General features: G+C 51.9%; 1 protein-coding gene across 7 annotated transcripts in view; it reads right to left on the minus strand.

Annotated features, from left to right (window-relative positions):
* The window catches only part of LOC135242740 (neogenin-like), a 161687-nt gene that overhangs the window by 41350 nt on the left and 107661 nt on the right, over positions 1-12676 (minus strand). For all 7 annotated transcript variants that reach the window (XM_064313974.1, XM_064313969.1, XM_064313972.1 and 4 more), the window contains exons 6-7: positions 6287-6441; positions 5411-5531 (exon numbers count right to left, since the gene is read on the minus strand). In XM_064313974.1, the coding sequence (XP_064170044.1) occupies positions 5411-5531; positions 6287-6441 (276 nt within the window). The remainder of the gene's footprint in view (positions 1-5410; positions 5532-6286; positions 6442-12676) is intronic.

Genomic DNA, 12676 nt, shown 5'->3' on the forward strand with positions numbered 1-12676 from the left:
GCCACCTGTCTCCTTCAGAGGAACAAAAAAGGCGGTGGCGGGGGGGAGGGGAGAAGGAATGCGCCGCTAAGGGTAGCTAACGTGCTGCTAATGCACCGCTAACGCTAGCTAACGCGGTGCTAACGTGCTGCAGATCCTCCCCGTGTTCATAGGGCATCTTTCCGCTGCCTGGTTCTCCTTCCTTTGGCGCGTGGTGGGCGAGGTCACCGGGCCGCGGGGCGACGGCCTCGGTCGGCGGATCTGAGCGCGCGGCGGATGAGGGCGGTCCCTCTCTGCATGGCGCACGGAGAGCCCATTACCGCCAGGTTGACCTCAGCTGCCAAACGCGGCGTGACTGAGAGCGATGATGCGGACTCTCTCCGCTCCATTACCCATGAGCCTGACTGCGCCCTAACCCCAACTCACATGCGGGTAAAACTGCCACCGCAAAGAAGGGGGAACTAAGGCCGCTCCCACACAAACACACACTGATCCGTTCCGTTAGGACAGTCATAGGCTTCAGAAAACGCACGATTAGCTTCCTGTGGAGGAACGACAGTTACAAGAAACACGGCATGTCGGAACACCACGTCTTTACAGCGTGAATGAAAGCGCTTTCATTTTGAATCCACAGCTGTCGGAGGAAAAAGACAAGCATTCAAATGCAAAACCAAGACAATGCAGGAGAAGAAAAGGGAAATGAACAAGATGACTGTATTCTGAGAGGTTACTCATGACCTGCTCTTCAACACACAATGATATCTGTGCTGCGATCCAAGAATGTAGTCTTGGTTAGCAATGAGAAAGAGACAGAGAGAAATGCAAGAGACCGCCAGACTGTTCTCAATCACAACCACAGCGAGCAGATCAGTGACACGGAGTGCACCTACCGCACTGCACTTAACCAATAACAGAGGATGAGCCAGGGAGAGCAGTGACATGGAACAGTCAGAGGGGCCGCATCGCGCCACCCTTAATCGAGGGCAGAAACCCGATGGGGAATAGAGCCGCTGAGGAGAGAGCAGAGCAGCGTCATGGATCAGCGGCGTGGAGGCCACCACAACGCGCTGGAAATGGAGACAGAGCAGCTGCAGAAGCGGAGAAGCACGGAGCACTAGTCTGAAGCACAACGTTCCTTCATTTGCAGCTCAGAGAGCAGCTCTGCCAATGCCCTGACGCCCGACTCCCTGTGAGCAGGGAAGGACGGGAAGGTGCAGGGTTTACCTGGGAAGTCCCGCAGTGTTCCAGCACACCTCCAGACAGGAGTCACCAACACACCGACAGGATGACTGAATTACATGAAGCAAAGTCCAGGTGCAACTGGCTATTTTACAGCTGCTGGGTATTCTACAGGAAACGTACAGTGGCTATGCATGGCCTTGGGCCAAAAATAAAACCATAATTCAGCAACACTTGCAGCTACGTTTGCCAGTGTATTAGGGGGCTCATCTCATTGTGTCATCACAAACAGCAGCAGGAGTGACACACCCCAAAGTGATTTATGTGCGTGCGCCTTTCATTCCTTTTTAACTGCTTGTGCGGCCAAACAAGGCAATCACAAACAAAGAGCCAGAAAGCAGCTCCATTCTCCAGACAGAAAAAAAGAAAGCTAAGAGAATGAAGCTTTCTTCTTCTGAGGAAACATAATTACCTGCTGCAATCTCTCAGCTGTTCCTCCACACAATCAGCCTCCACCAGGTAAAGAGCCAGTGCGGGAGGAGCAGGCCTCCGAGCTGTCATAACCCCACTGATTACTCCCGACGGCTTCAACCGCACAATACATTCAGCAATCAGGCTGCCGATTCTCCCGAATCAAAGAGGGAGGGAAACGAGGGACGTGTGTGCTCCCCGAAGACCTTCCAGAACATGAGCAAACGCGCGCTGCAGCGCGAGGGGGGGAGACGGCCCAGACTAACAGCCTTAATTTGTGTTCCTTTCACGCGTTGGCCTGCACCGTAAGCTTTGAGAAATGTGCGTGGCAATGTTATCTTGACTTAAAGTATTGCACGGCCTTCTGTGGGAATCTTATATAAATGACTTTTTCTTGAGCGTCTTGCAGAGCGGAAATGAATGGCTTTTTGAACAGTGGAAGCATTGAGGTTCACTGGAACAAGACGCCTCACACTTGCCAAGTCCAGGCAGCGGCGCCATACGGGGGGGAGGAGGAGGGGGGGATTGGGGGGAGTTAGGACGATTCCAAGGGTCCTGACTGACAGAGGCCCTCAAACAATAATAGAACATAAGATTTTATGTTGTTCTGGCCTGGGGTGGTGGGGCCCCATGCAAGATCTTTTCGTGGGGCCCAAAATAGCAGGTCGCAGGGCTGCGTGGACCCTGTGTGTGACCCAGCTCCGGGGGTACACCTGACTGTACCACACCTGACGGGCGTATTTCCCAAATCACACATGCACATGGGTTGTGAGAGAGGACAGGGGAAAGTGCGGTGCTTCAGGGGGTCATTCCCACACGCTCCGGTTCAGGTTAACCCCCCCATTACATAATTACAACTTCTTAACACCCCTCTCAGGCTCTCGCACCCAGACATCTGTTTGCAAGATGTGTGCTACGGAGCTGAGGCTGTGCTTCCTCTGAGCCTGAATGAGCCTGAATGAGCGGGCCGCCATGCGTGGGGCTGCCGTCACTCCACCCCACCCCCCGTCAGACCGCAGGGCCGCAGCCGCGGGCGACTTCCTGTGCGCCAGAATAAAGGGCCTGATTGTGCTCCCGGGGTCGGGAGGGGAGCCGTTTGTTCAGGGGTCTGCCCTCTTGTGCATTTCTGTGAACTCGCGGACCTGCGTGGGCACTGTTGTGAGCGTGTGGGGTCTCTTTGTGCGTGTGTGTGTGTGCGTGCGTGTATGCGCATGTGCGCAGTGTAACAGGGGGTAGGGTACACAGCGTAAAATGAAAGGTGAGCAGTGCAAAGTAACCGTGAATCCCAAAATGAGTGGAGCAGTCATTTTTCACCAGTGGCTCAACCGATTTTAACCAATCAGTGTTATTCCATGTAGAGCAAAGTCTGTTGAAAGAACTGACAGAGTGGTACATGGTAGCCAGTATAATCCTTACAAAATACTGTATATCTGGGATGGACTGTTAACCAATAATTAATTGCATAAATAATAATACGGGTGATTAAATAAAATACATTATATACTGAAAAAAATAAAATACTTGAGCTTGGCTGTGAGATGATCTTGACAGAGCAACTGAAGGTCACTTCCTGTGGGCGTGGCCTGACCGTTCCCATCCTCACACAGATCTTTGGCTCTAAACACACAGGTTGTTCCCTGCCCTTCCTTCATCTGCTGCTGGAGGCAAAGATGTCTGGCTCCAGGAGGAGGGGAGACGGGAAGGCCCGTGGGGGGACCCGGAGTGAGGAAGCGGGACGGGGGAGCGGGACGGGGGGCAGGACGGGGAACTGCCCTGCCATTTGGAGACAGCCGGCAGGGCGGCGGGGCACGGGGTGATGCCATCCCAGGGCCCAGCACGGGGCCGAGGGGGAACAGGTGGCTGACGGAAAGGGGGGGGTGGGGGGGGGGATAGGGAGCAGGGAGAGGAGCGCCCCAATGTGACGGCTTCGATTAGAGCGCGGCAGGCAGAGAAGGGCTTGTGTGGAAATGACGAGTCACCCACCTTCATGCCACGCTCCCTAATGAGGACACCTACGGGAGCGCAAAGCGCTTCGACATTCACGCCTTCTCAAAAAGCACCACTTCCTGGGTGGTGATAAATACGAGCTGAGCGGTGTAAATGCGTAAACAGCACCAACCCGCTGATTCTTCACTGGGAATTCAGAGCTGAGGCTAACTTTCCACCTTAACACCTGGACTACAGTCTCAGCCCTCGACAGGTTCAGCTTATAGGGCACCCAGTTTGGGCAACTATCTGTTATATGTGCAACATGTGTGTGTGTTACATAAGTGTATGTGAGTCAGTGACACGACCTGCACATTCTCCTTTGGTTCATAGTAGAGACTTTCACATTTAACATGCAAAAACGATGCAGTGCAGCTATCTGCAGGTAAACCCAAACGATCAGATTGTTACCAAATCTGTTAAATATCACAGAACTAGTGCTTAAATGAGGGTCATAGCTACATATAACGACAATATCTAAAAATTATTGCTTTGTTTGAAACTTCTTTTGTTCACATTATTGAACTTACGTTTACATTCCTGCCCCTCTAAAAACCATGCGGTGTTGACCCATACCCGTGTACGCACGCAGATGCACGTACATGCATGCGTATGTGTGTGTCTGTGCATGGTTCTTCACATTTTCTGTGAATTGCATCATGTGTGCGCAAGAAGCGCACGTTTGCACCTGTTAGCATTTACATAGGGGCTGGTGTTTGCGTGCTTGTATATTTGGGTTTCAATACACGTATATCTAAACAAGCTCCTTTCCAGGAAGGTCCCGTGTTCCATTCTGCGGCTAATGGGGATCCTGTAGATGCTCACCTCTCTGCCTGGAACACATTCGTTCAGCAGTCAGTGTCTATTCGGTGTCTGTTCGTTAGGCCATGTTTTTCAGATGAGGCATCTCATTATTTCTGGGAAGAGTTGAACACGAATATGAACACGAGAGGAATGGAGTTTGTGTGTTATTTTGGGATCTATACCACAGCGACCGGTAACTGTGCTCACACTCAGTAAAAGACTCAAAGCAGTAAAGCACAGGGCATGGAAGTTTGTAAGATGTGAAACGAGCCAAAGTCAGAGGGCCTATATGCACCATTACATAACTAGCATAGTAAGATGAAACAAAATGGGGCCTATTTGAAAGTGTGTTTAATCTGAACAGTCAAAATTCGAGAAATTCACTGTCTGTGCGACGCCTGCTGCTTTTTAGACATGCATCATTTAAGATAATTGCATTTATATCTATGTTGGGTGAATTAGATCTACGGAATTCTCTCCACCAAAATTTCACCAGTATTAAGGTTCCTTAGCAGTAAAAACTGATTTGATTCTTGTTTCCACTGAACTACAGCCTTCTTTTGGGATCTTTACTGGCCTGTGATATTTCACTTTTCAAATGTGAAATCCATTGTTTTGTTTTGTGTCCATTTAAATCTCTTTTTTCCTCAAAAGTTTGGACTTCTAGCATATTTAGCAGCATTTTAGAGTGACCTTGGACTGAGACAAGAAGACCTGCTGTGGATGAGCACACAGAGACACTGCCCGGCTGACTCCTCCATCTCTCTCCACAAGCTGCTTGTTCGGGGGAGTCAGAGCAATGTCAAACCGCACGCCCCGCTCGTTCGGCCAGTTGGCCGAATATGACCCTGTCGGGTCCCAGCCGCGCGTTTCTCACATAATCCAGGCTCTGTATTCTCGTGCCAGAGCTGAGAGAACCCTGACCAGGGTGCCTTGGCATTGTGGGACACTGTGTTTCTGATCTGCAACCCCACAGCCCTCTGGAACTTACCGAGGTCCAGGATGATGAGCTGGGCGCCGGCCTGGACGTTGCCCGCGTCGTTCTCTGCCAGGCACTGGTAGAAGCCCTCGTCCGATGTCACCAGGCCCAGGACTTGCAAGTTGTGTTCCTTCTGCAGGGAGGAACACACAGGTCACATGACTGGGTTACACCCGCTGGAACAACACGTTCATGATGAAACCAGCCGAGTGCCAAACACAAGCCCTGTGCCAACTTCTCAATAAATCCTCCATTCAGTGGACCGTGTACAGGTAGAGTAGACCTATATCTGGTCAGCAGCGGGCAGACTGCAAACGACCGGACAGTACGGGACAAAAGCAACGTCTTTTTTCAATGTCAACGTTTTGTTTTATCCCTCTACCGAACTGGTCCAGAGCAGCAGATGAATAGCGTGTGCCGTTCTGCCATTAGCCTGGAATAGCACACACAGAAATAGCGCGGGACACGGGCGCGGCCAGCGCTGGGGAAGGTCACCCGCAGACACAGGGCAATTAGTCAAGAGCCCCATGGAGTGCCCCATAGCATCAGCAGCCTAATTCCTCACACAGAGCACACCCGAATCTGACCATCTTATTTCACTTAGGAGCCCTCCCGCTCCCCGACAGCACGCATTACGCTCACTTAGGGGGCAGTAAAGACACTTGAAGCTGACCATTAGGAACGACAGACAGCCCCAGGCTTCCGCTGGCGGTGAGAGAACAGCTAGCGGCAGGTATTGGACCAGGTCTGATAGTGAGACTGTAGGGGGCGCTGCTCGAGTAGTTACACAGGTCTGTTTCCAAACCACACACACAAACCGGCATGGATACATCTCTCTCTCACACACACACACACACACACAAAATTGCAACGGAAACCTTGACTCACAATGATTTTGAAGTAGTCACTGGGGATGACGGCATCCCCGTTCTTCACCCACTTGACGGTGGGAGGGGGGGAGCCGGTCACCTCGCACTCGAAGATGATGTCCCTGGACTCGTGGGCGTGGATGTTGGCCGGGCGCTTCAGGAAGCGCGGGGGAACTGAAAGACACAGAGAGCAACGTTAGCACAAGCATGAGAGCAGCCCGCATAAACACAGCCACTTACTTCATCTTCTGCTGACATCACCAGGGGAGGGGGGGGGGGGCAGAGGGCACTATTGAGAGCCATTGCGATGCCTTATTCGTGGTATCAGCACTAATGATGTAGAAATGCCTCCCAGTGAGAGTTCCGCTTATATATTTCCCTAAATAAGCACCATGTAACTAGCAGCACAAACATATCTGTCACGCTGATTTCTCAGCAACACAGACAACATTTAAATTATGCACAAGCTGAAATGTACCACTCATACATCTGCACAAATACGCAGCTCCTAACCCAAAGCTCATTTTCCCCTCTTTATTTCCCCACTTTCTCATCTTCCCGACAGGCCTGACTGTACCCACGCCTCCACTGTGACCCCCCCAGTGCTGAGGCTGAAATGCGTGCCCTCCTCTGATGCCATCGGCCGCACAGCGCAACAGCACAGCATCTCTGCCTGCGGGCTGAGGGCACAGGCACGGGACTGTGCCCGCTGTGTCTCTGGGACAAGCCAAAGCAGTGGTGACCCGGAGAACCACGCCCGCCTTAAAGCCGCCGTACCTGGCCGCGACGGCCTCCCGCGGCCGCGGAGCGCGCCATAGCTGGCGCGTGACGGAGCTCAGACTGACGGACGCGGACGCCGTGTCATAGCTGGCGCGTGACAGAGCTCAGACTGACGAGCCGACGCGTGTCAGCTGTGCAGTCACGGACGGCGCCTGGCGTGACAGAGCTCAGACTGCGACGGCGCGTGTCAGCTGGCGGAAGAGCTCAGAGACGTGACCGCGGACGCGGACGCTGTGTCATAGCTGGCGCGTGACAGAGCTCAGACTGACGGACCGCGGAGTTCAAGCTGCCGACGGCTCAGACTGACGCGCTCGTGTCATAGCTGGCGTGACAGAGCTCAGACTACGGCACCGCGTCGGAATCACGCCTCGCACGGCTCTTTAAATCTAACAGCGCTTTTTGTTTTTTTATGGCGATACGCATTTCCAAACTTCAGGAAAATAAAGGTCACCCTCTCGCCATTAGGCAACAGAAGAAGAAGAAAAAAACTGCAGTTTGCAGAGTTGCTCAACATTTACACTGAAAATTGAGTTTCCACCGTAACCTCCACTGCCCTTGGCTTTCAGCGCAGCCCGGCTGACTCAAGCCGACAGGCTGGAAAATGATACGCTTTGGGAACGAGTCAGACTTCATTTCTGTGCCGAACGGCACGTCGCAGCAGCGAGCTGAGTTCCCAAGCAGTCCCCCGTTCATCGCTCGTATGAAAACAAAGGGTCCATGCGATCCTCCCAATGACTGATGGAGAGAAGGAATGTTCCAAGTTTTCTTTTTTCCTTATCGAGTATCAAGAGGAAATAAATTTGATCTTGGGTGGAGATAAACGCCAAACTGCACTTCCCCTTGTGTGGGGGCATGCTGAACATAATGAACCCACCCCAGAGCCCAGGTCAGGTCTGAGGGGTTTCCAGCGATAAGCGCTGACCCCCAACAGGCTAGGGGAGGGTGAGAGGGAGCGGGACGGAGATTCATGTAGTAATCTCCCTCGCTTGAGGTCACAGTGTCAGGTTCATGGCATTCTTAAGGTTCTCCAGCATGTGGGCGGTTAGCATATTTTCAGCTGTGTGTAACTGCAGAAACCAAAGGACCGGCAGACAGGTAACATTATCCCCCCCCCCCACCATCCTACCCCCGGGGCCCCCTATCACACACACAAACCCATCCTGCGGGAGCAGCGCCCCCTGCTGGCAGGTGCGAGCAGCGTGCGTCTGCACGGTGGGTGAGGAGGCGCGATGGCGCTGGGTGGTTCCCGTGGAGCTCGTTATCTGCAGCTGGGAGAAAACCCCTCCTCCTCCCCTCGCTCACCAAACTCCCTCCGGTGCCATGCACCATTTACACTAAATGGATTTCAGACGTTTGGAGCCTATCTGACAAGGCAGTGAGCACAAAAACAGCTAAAAATACCACAGAAGCCTGTGTGACTCCAGGGCCTGAAGGCACAGACAGCACCCCAAAGAACAGAGGACAGGGCTGAGGTAGGGGGGTGGATTAACCCACCCACACCAATCACAGACTGACCAACAAACAGCCAAATCAATCTGAAGGTTAAAGAATGTCACAGTCTAACCAATGGGAAGGTACAATCCTCCCCGAGCGGAAAGGCAGCAGAGACAAAGAAGAACTGAGCAGGTGTGTGGCTCCGTCACCCAGTATGGGCCGCTCCGAATCGGCCCCCTGCACCAAACCAAGAAGCGGGGCGGGGGAAGGAGGGGGGGTGGGGGGGCTGGGGGCACCGCACAACACTGCCGTTCACCCCAGGAGTGCCGGAGCCCAGTTTCAGCTAATTACAGCTCTGTTACTTTTACGATAACGGCTCACTTTCGATGGCTTTTCTTCCAACTCCCAATAAAAACAAACCCCAAAGAATAAGCCATTCATTTAAGGCGTGCTTGAGACCTTTTTCCGTCCTCGCTGCCAAAAGCCAGTGTGAATTCCACACCAATTACCTCAACGCATACGCTGCCTGGAAGCTTTACGTCTCCACCACGGCCCCCCCAGACCACAGCCCCATTCTACCAAAAACACTCGTCTGTACGTCCACACAGCGGCCCAGCAGCCCCCTCTACGCGGGACAGAGGGGTGCCTCCTTTCGGCATGTCACATCAGTGAGGGCCACTGTAAAGCCGTCTGCAGTGAGGATGCGCTAATGCTATAATGGGGCTTCGCCGTCCCTCTTATCGGACAGGCCAACCGAAGGCGGGCGAAAGCCTCTGGCGTTCCCGACGCAGCCGCGCGCCACGAGGCCGGTGCTTTCAGCACAATCGCACACGCGCCGCGACTTAGCGGCGGCGCTCTGATCTCGCGCGTCCGCACGCCAGGAGGTCGGCCGCAAAACGGGGCTTTGTTTCCGAAAAGGAGCCGCAGATTATTCTTCCGCCTTCGCGAATGTAAAGCCTTCGCCCCCCGCGAGCGATCGCAAAATTTCTCGTGCCCCACTTTGAAATAAACGCTAGACTGTGTAACTTCTGGTTCAGCTTCTCTATTCCAGAGCAGGACGCAGTGCATTATGGGAGGGAGGGCTGTTTATTCACTCCGGCTCATTGTTCACACGCTTCTGATTCATCTGCTGATCAGGACTGGTAAGGAGGAGCTCCCTTCCAACGAAGTTTGTGGGGGGCATGCCTGTGGGTCCTCTGTGCGGGTGGCAGGTGGGTATCAGGGTTCAGGACTGCCCCAGAGCAGATGTGGGGTCATAGTTGCTTTGGGGCCAGGCAGATGATCTACTTTGAGTCTGGCTAAAGGAGTTTGTGGGGGGAAGGGTGTATTATTGCTGCCGGGCCATTTTGATCAAGATGGCTGATTTCAGTTTCAGGGGAACATGAGGTATGTGCTAAACCTCTTCTGACCTACTGCAATATTCAACACAGAACTCAGAATTATTACTCATTTTCACATCAACCTCTCGCTGTGCTATCAAAGAGAACCTTTGTTTTACTTGAGATTTGATTTAGGAGAGGAAAAAAGGACCTGACCTTGTGGTGAGATAGAACACAGCTTAAAGCTTAAAAGTTATAGATTTTTAATAACTTATAACTTTTATTAACTCATTTTTTAATAGATCCTGCCAAAACAACCTTCGTTTGTCAACCGCAGAGGTTAATTACTTAACATATATTTACTCCAACTGTTCAGTTAAATATGTAAGCAAAAAATAACTTTTCAAGTCTCTGAACCATGAGCAGGAATAATCACTGCCATTAATTACCAAGCACTAATTTCATGCAGTCTGGGGTCTTATACGGTCACGCTAACGGTGGAAGTGTGTGCTATCAGTACAGCGGCCAGTTAACAAGCTACAAGCTCTATTGTGTTCACTGTCTTAGGGTAATCTGGCCGGCTTTTAAAGAGCTCTTACTGTCTGTTTACTAAATGAAGGAAGCTAATCAGCCATTACCAAGTAATAAAGTATCTCTCCTGATAAAAGGACCATTTCCCTCCTTTCCTGTCCCTTTCCTCAATTATTTAAATGCCGAAGAGCCCGTGACCGCACAACACAGACGCTCCGCCAGGCACCTGTCTGCTTCCTTTCGACTGGAAGCCCACAAGCAAGCTGCTGCCTGTGGACCTGCACCAGGAAACACAGGGGGCTGCGGATGGAAATAAAAGTGAAGCAATAATTTACAGATATTTATCCTGGGATTTGTGCAGGAGGAACGGTTTTTTTCTGCTAGTGAGCTGTGAATGGTCAGTGGCAGCCATTTTGTCCATTTGACTGTGACAGACGGAGTGGAGTTTACAGTTCGGTTCTGAGCAGCCTGGAGCAGAGTAGCTGGGGAGGATCCCCTCAGGACTCCTAGGGGGTGGGGGGGGTGGACTGTTCCCAAGTGCCCCAGCTGGAAACCTTCATCTACAGGCAGCCATTTCCTCCCCACATCAGCACACTGCTGGGGTTCGAGTGCAGCTCTCTTGAAAACACCACAATTAATATATGCAGATATAAACTACCGGGGACCTAAAGGATTACAAACCATCAATTACCTAAACTCACGCTCAGCTCCCAGACTTCCGAACGCACAGACAGTCCAGCGCCCCCCCCCCCCAGCCCCAGTGAGAGGAGACAGGTGTGCGGGGCGCTAGTGTGCGGGGCGCTAGCATACGGCCCGGCTCCGCGCGGAGCGGCTAAAGGGCTCAGGGCCGTTTTACTTCTTGGCAGCGCCTGCCGTCTGGGGCCTCGCCGCTAGTTACCAAGTCAAATGAAAATAAACACGCAACGAAACTTGGTCAGGCTAATTGGTTTTAAAAGGCCATACACTCTTCATTAGAGTCAGGGAGAAAAATCTATTATAAATATTAATAGTTCAGGGCTGATGAGCACCACTTCAGTTTAATATGGGCAATTCTATCCCCCTTCGCAGTGTGAATTTTTTTTCGGAGTGAAAGAAAGCAATTAAGGTCTCTGGGTAAGAATTTATCCTCCACTCTCAGCAGGAGCAGAATAAAATCAATACAATTCAAGTATAAATAAAGAAAAGACAGGCGCTGCACACCATCGATCATGCTGTTCGTAATGCAGCCAATCACAGGCGGGCCTGGCCCAGCCAGACCCGTGGGGCTGACTCTGCGGGCTCAGGCTCATCTCTGGACCCCAGACACCCCTCACACTCCAGAGCCATTATCCCGAGGGCCAGGAACACAGGGCCCAAACCCACACAAACTGACATGATGAATGGCTCCTCACATCTTCACCTGCAGTCTGCAGACGGTTGCTCTGACAACCGTTAGAACAACACTGGTCACATGACGCTGAATATTCACTTCACGTCGGGGCTGGAGGGATCCATAAAGCACGCCTCGCTTACTGCAGTGAATTCTGCGCCTTCTCCAAAACACACGAGCACACACACACACACACAATGATCAGAGCTGCTTCAGGTTACCCTCAGGTCTCTGGGTTGAGTATAAATGACCTTTCAGATAAGAGAAATGGACAGACCTGGGTGAGTTCCCCACAGATAGAGGACTGGAGTAGAGAGGAGAGGACAATAGGAGAGAACAGGACAGGACTCAGTGCTCAAAGTACAGGTGAATCCACTGTGAGACTGAAGCTGCGAGTCACAGCGAGCAGGAAAAACACAATGTCCATGAGTCTTTTTATAGAAACTGAAAAAAGCACAAGGAAATGCACACTCCCAAATGTCACCCCTGTCTCATGACATCAACTATCAGGATCAGGAAGGCCACCCACTATTGCAAAAACAGTGCCCTGCGTCACCAAGATGCCCAATGTGATCACAACTGCCCCCTGCCAGGGTTAGGGCATGTCCCACCCAATCTTTTTATTCCTATTTCTGTTGAACAAAAAAAAAACCATGAAATGACCTCTCTATCCTCCCAAACCCATCTCTGCTACCAAACAGCTGAAACGAAAGCAGCCTCATCAAAATTTTATATTCTTCAACAGAGCCTGGCAATGAAACTTTTATTGGATCCAAGGCCTTCCTCGTAGATGAGGAACACATGGAGCAAACCCAGCAGAGCTCTAACTGCACCCCGTACACCCCCCCATCTTAACAGCCCTCCCCAGCACTCATAATGCACCCAACCAACACGACCGCCATCCACCCTTCAGCCCTGCGCATGAGAGGGCCCAGGCACTCAGCAGACCCGTAATTAAAACCTGCTGCCTCCGCCG

The sequence above is a fragment of the Anguilla rostrata genome, chromosome 16 (genome assembly GCF_018555375.3).
Source record: "Anguilla rostrata isolate EN2019 chromosome 16, ASM1855537v3, whole genome shotgun sequence".
Lineage (NCBI taxonomy): Eukaryota > Metazoa > Chordata > Actinopteri > Anguilliformes > Anguillidae > Anguilla > Anguilla rostrata.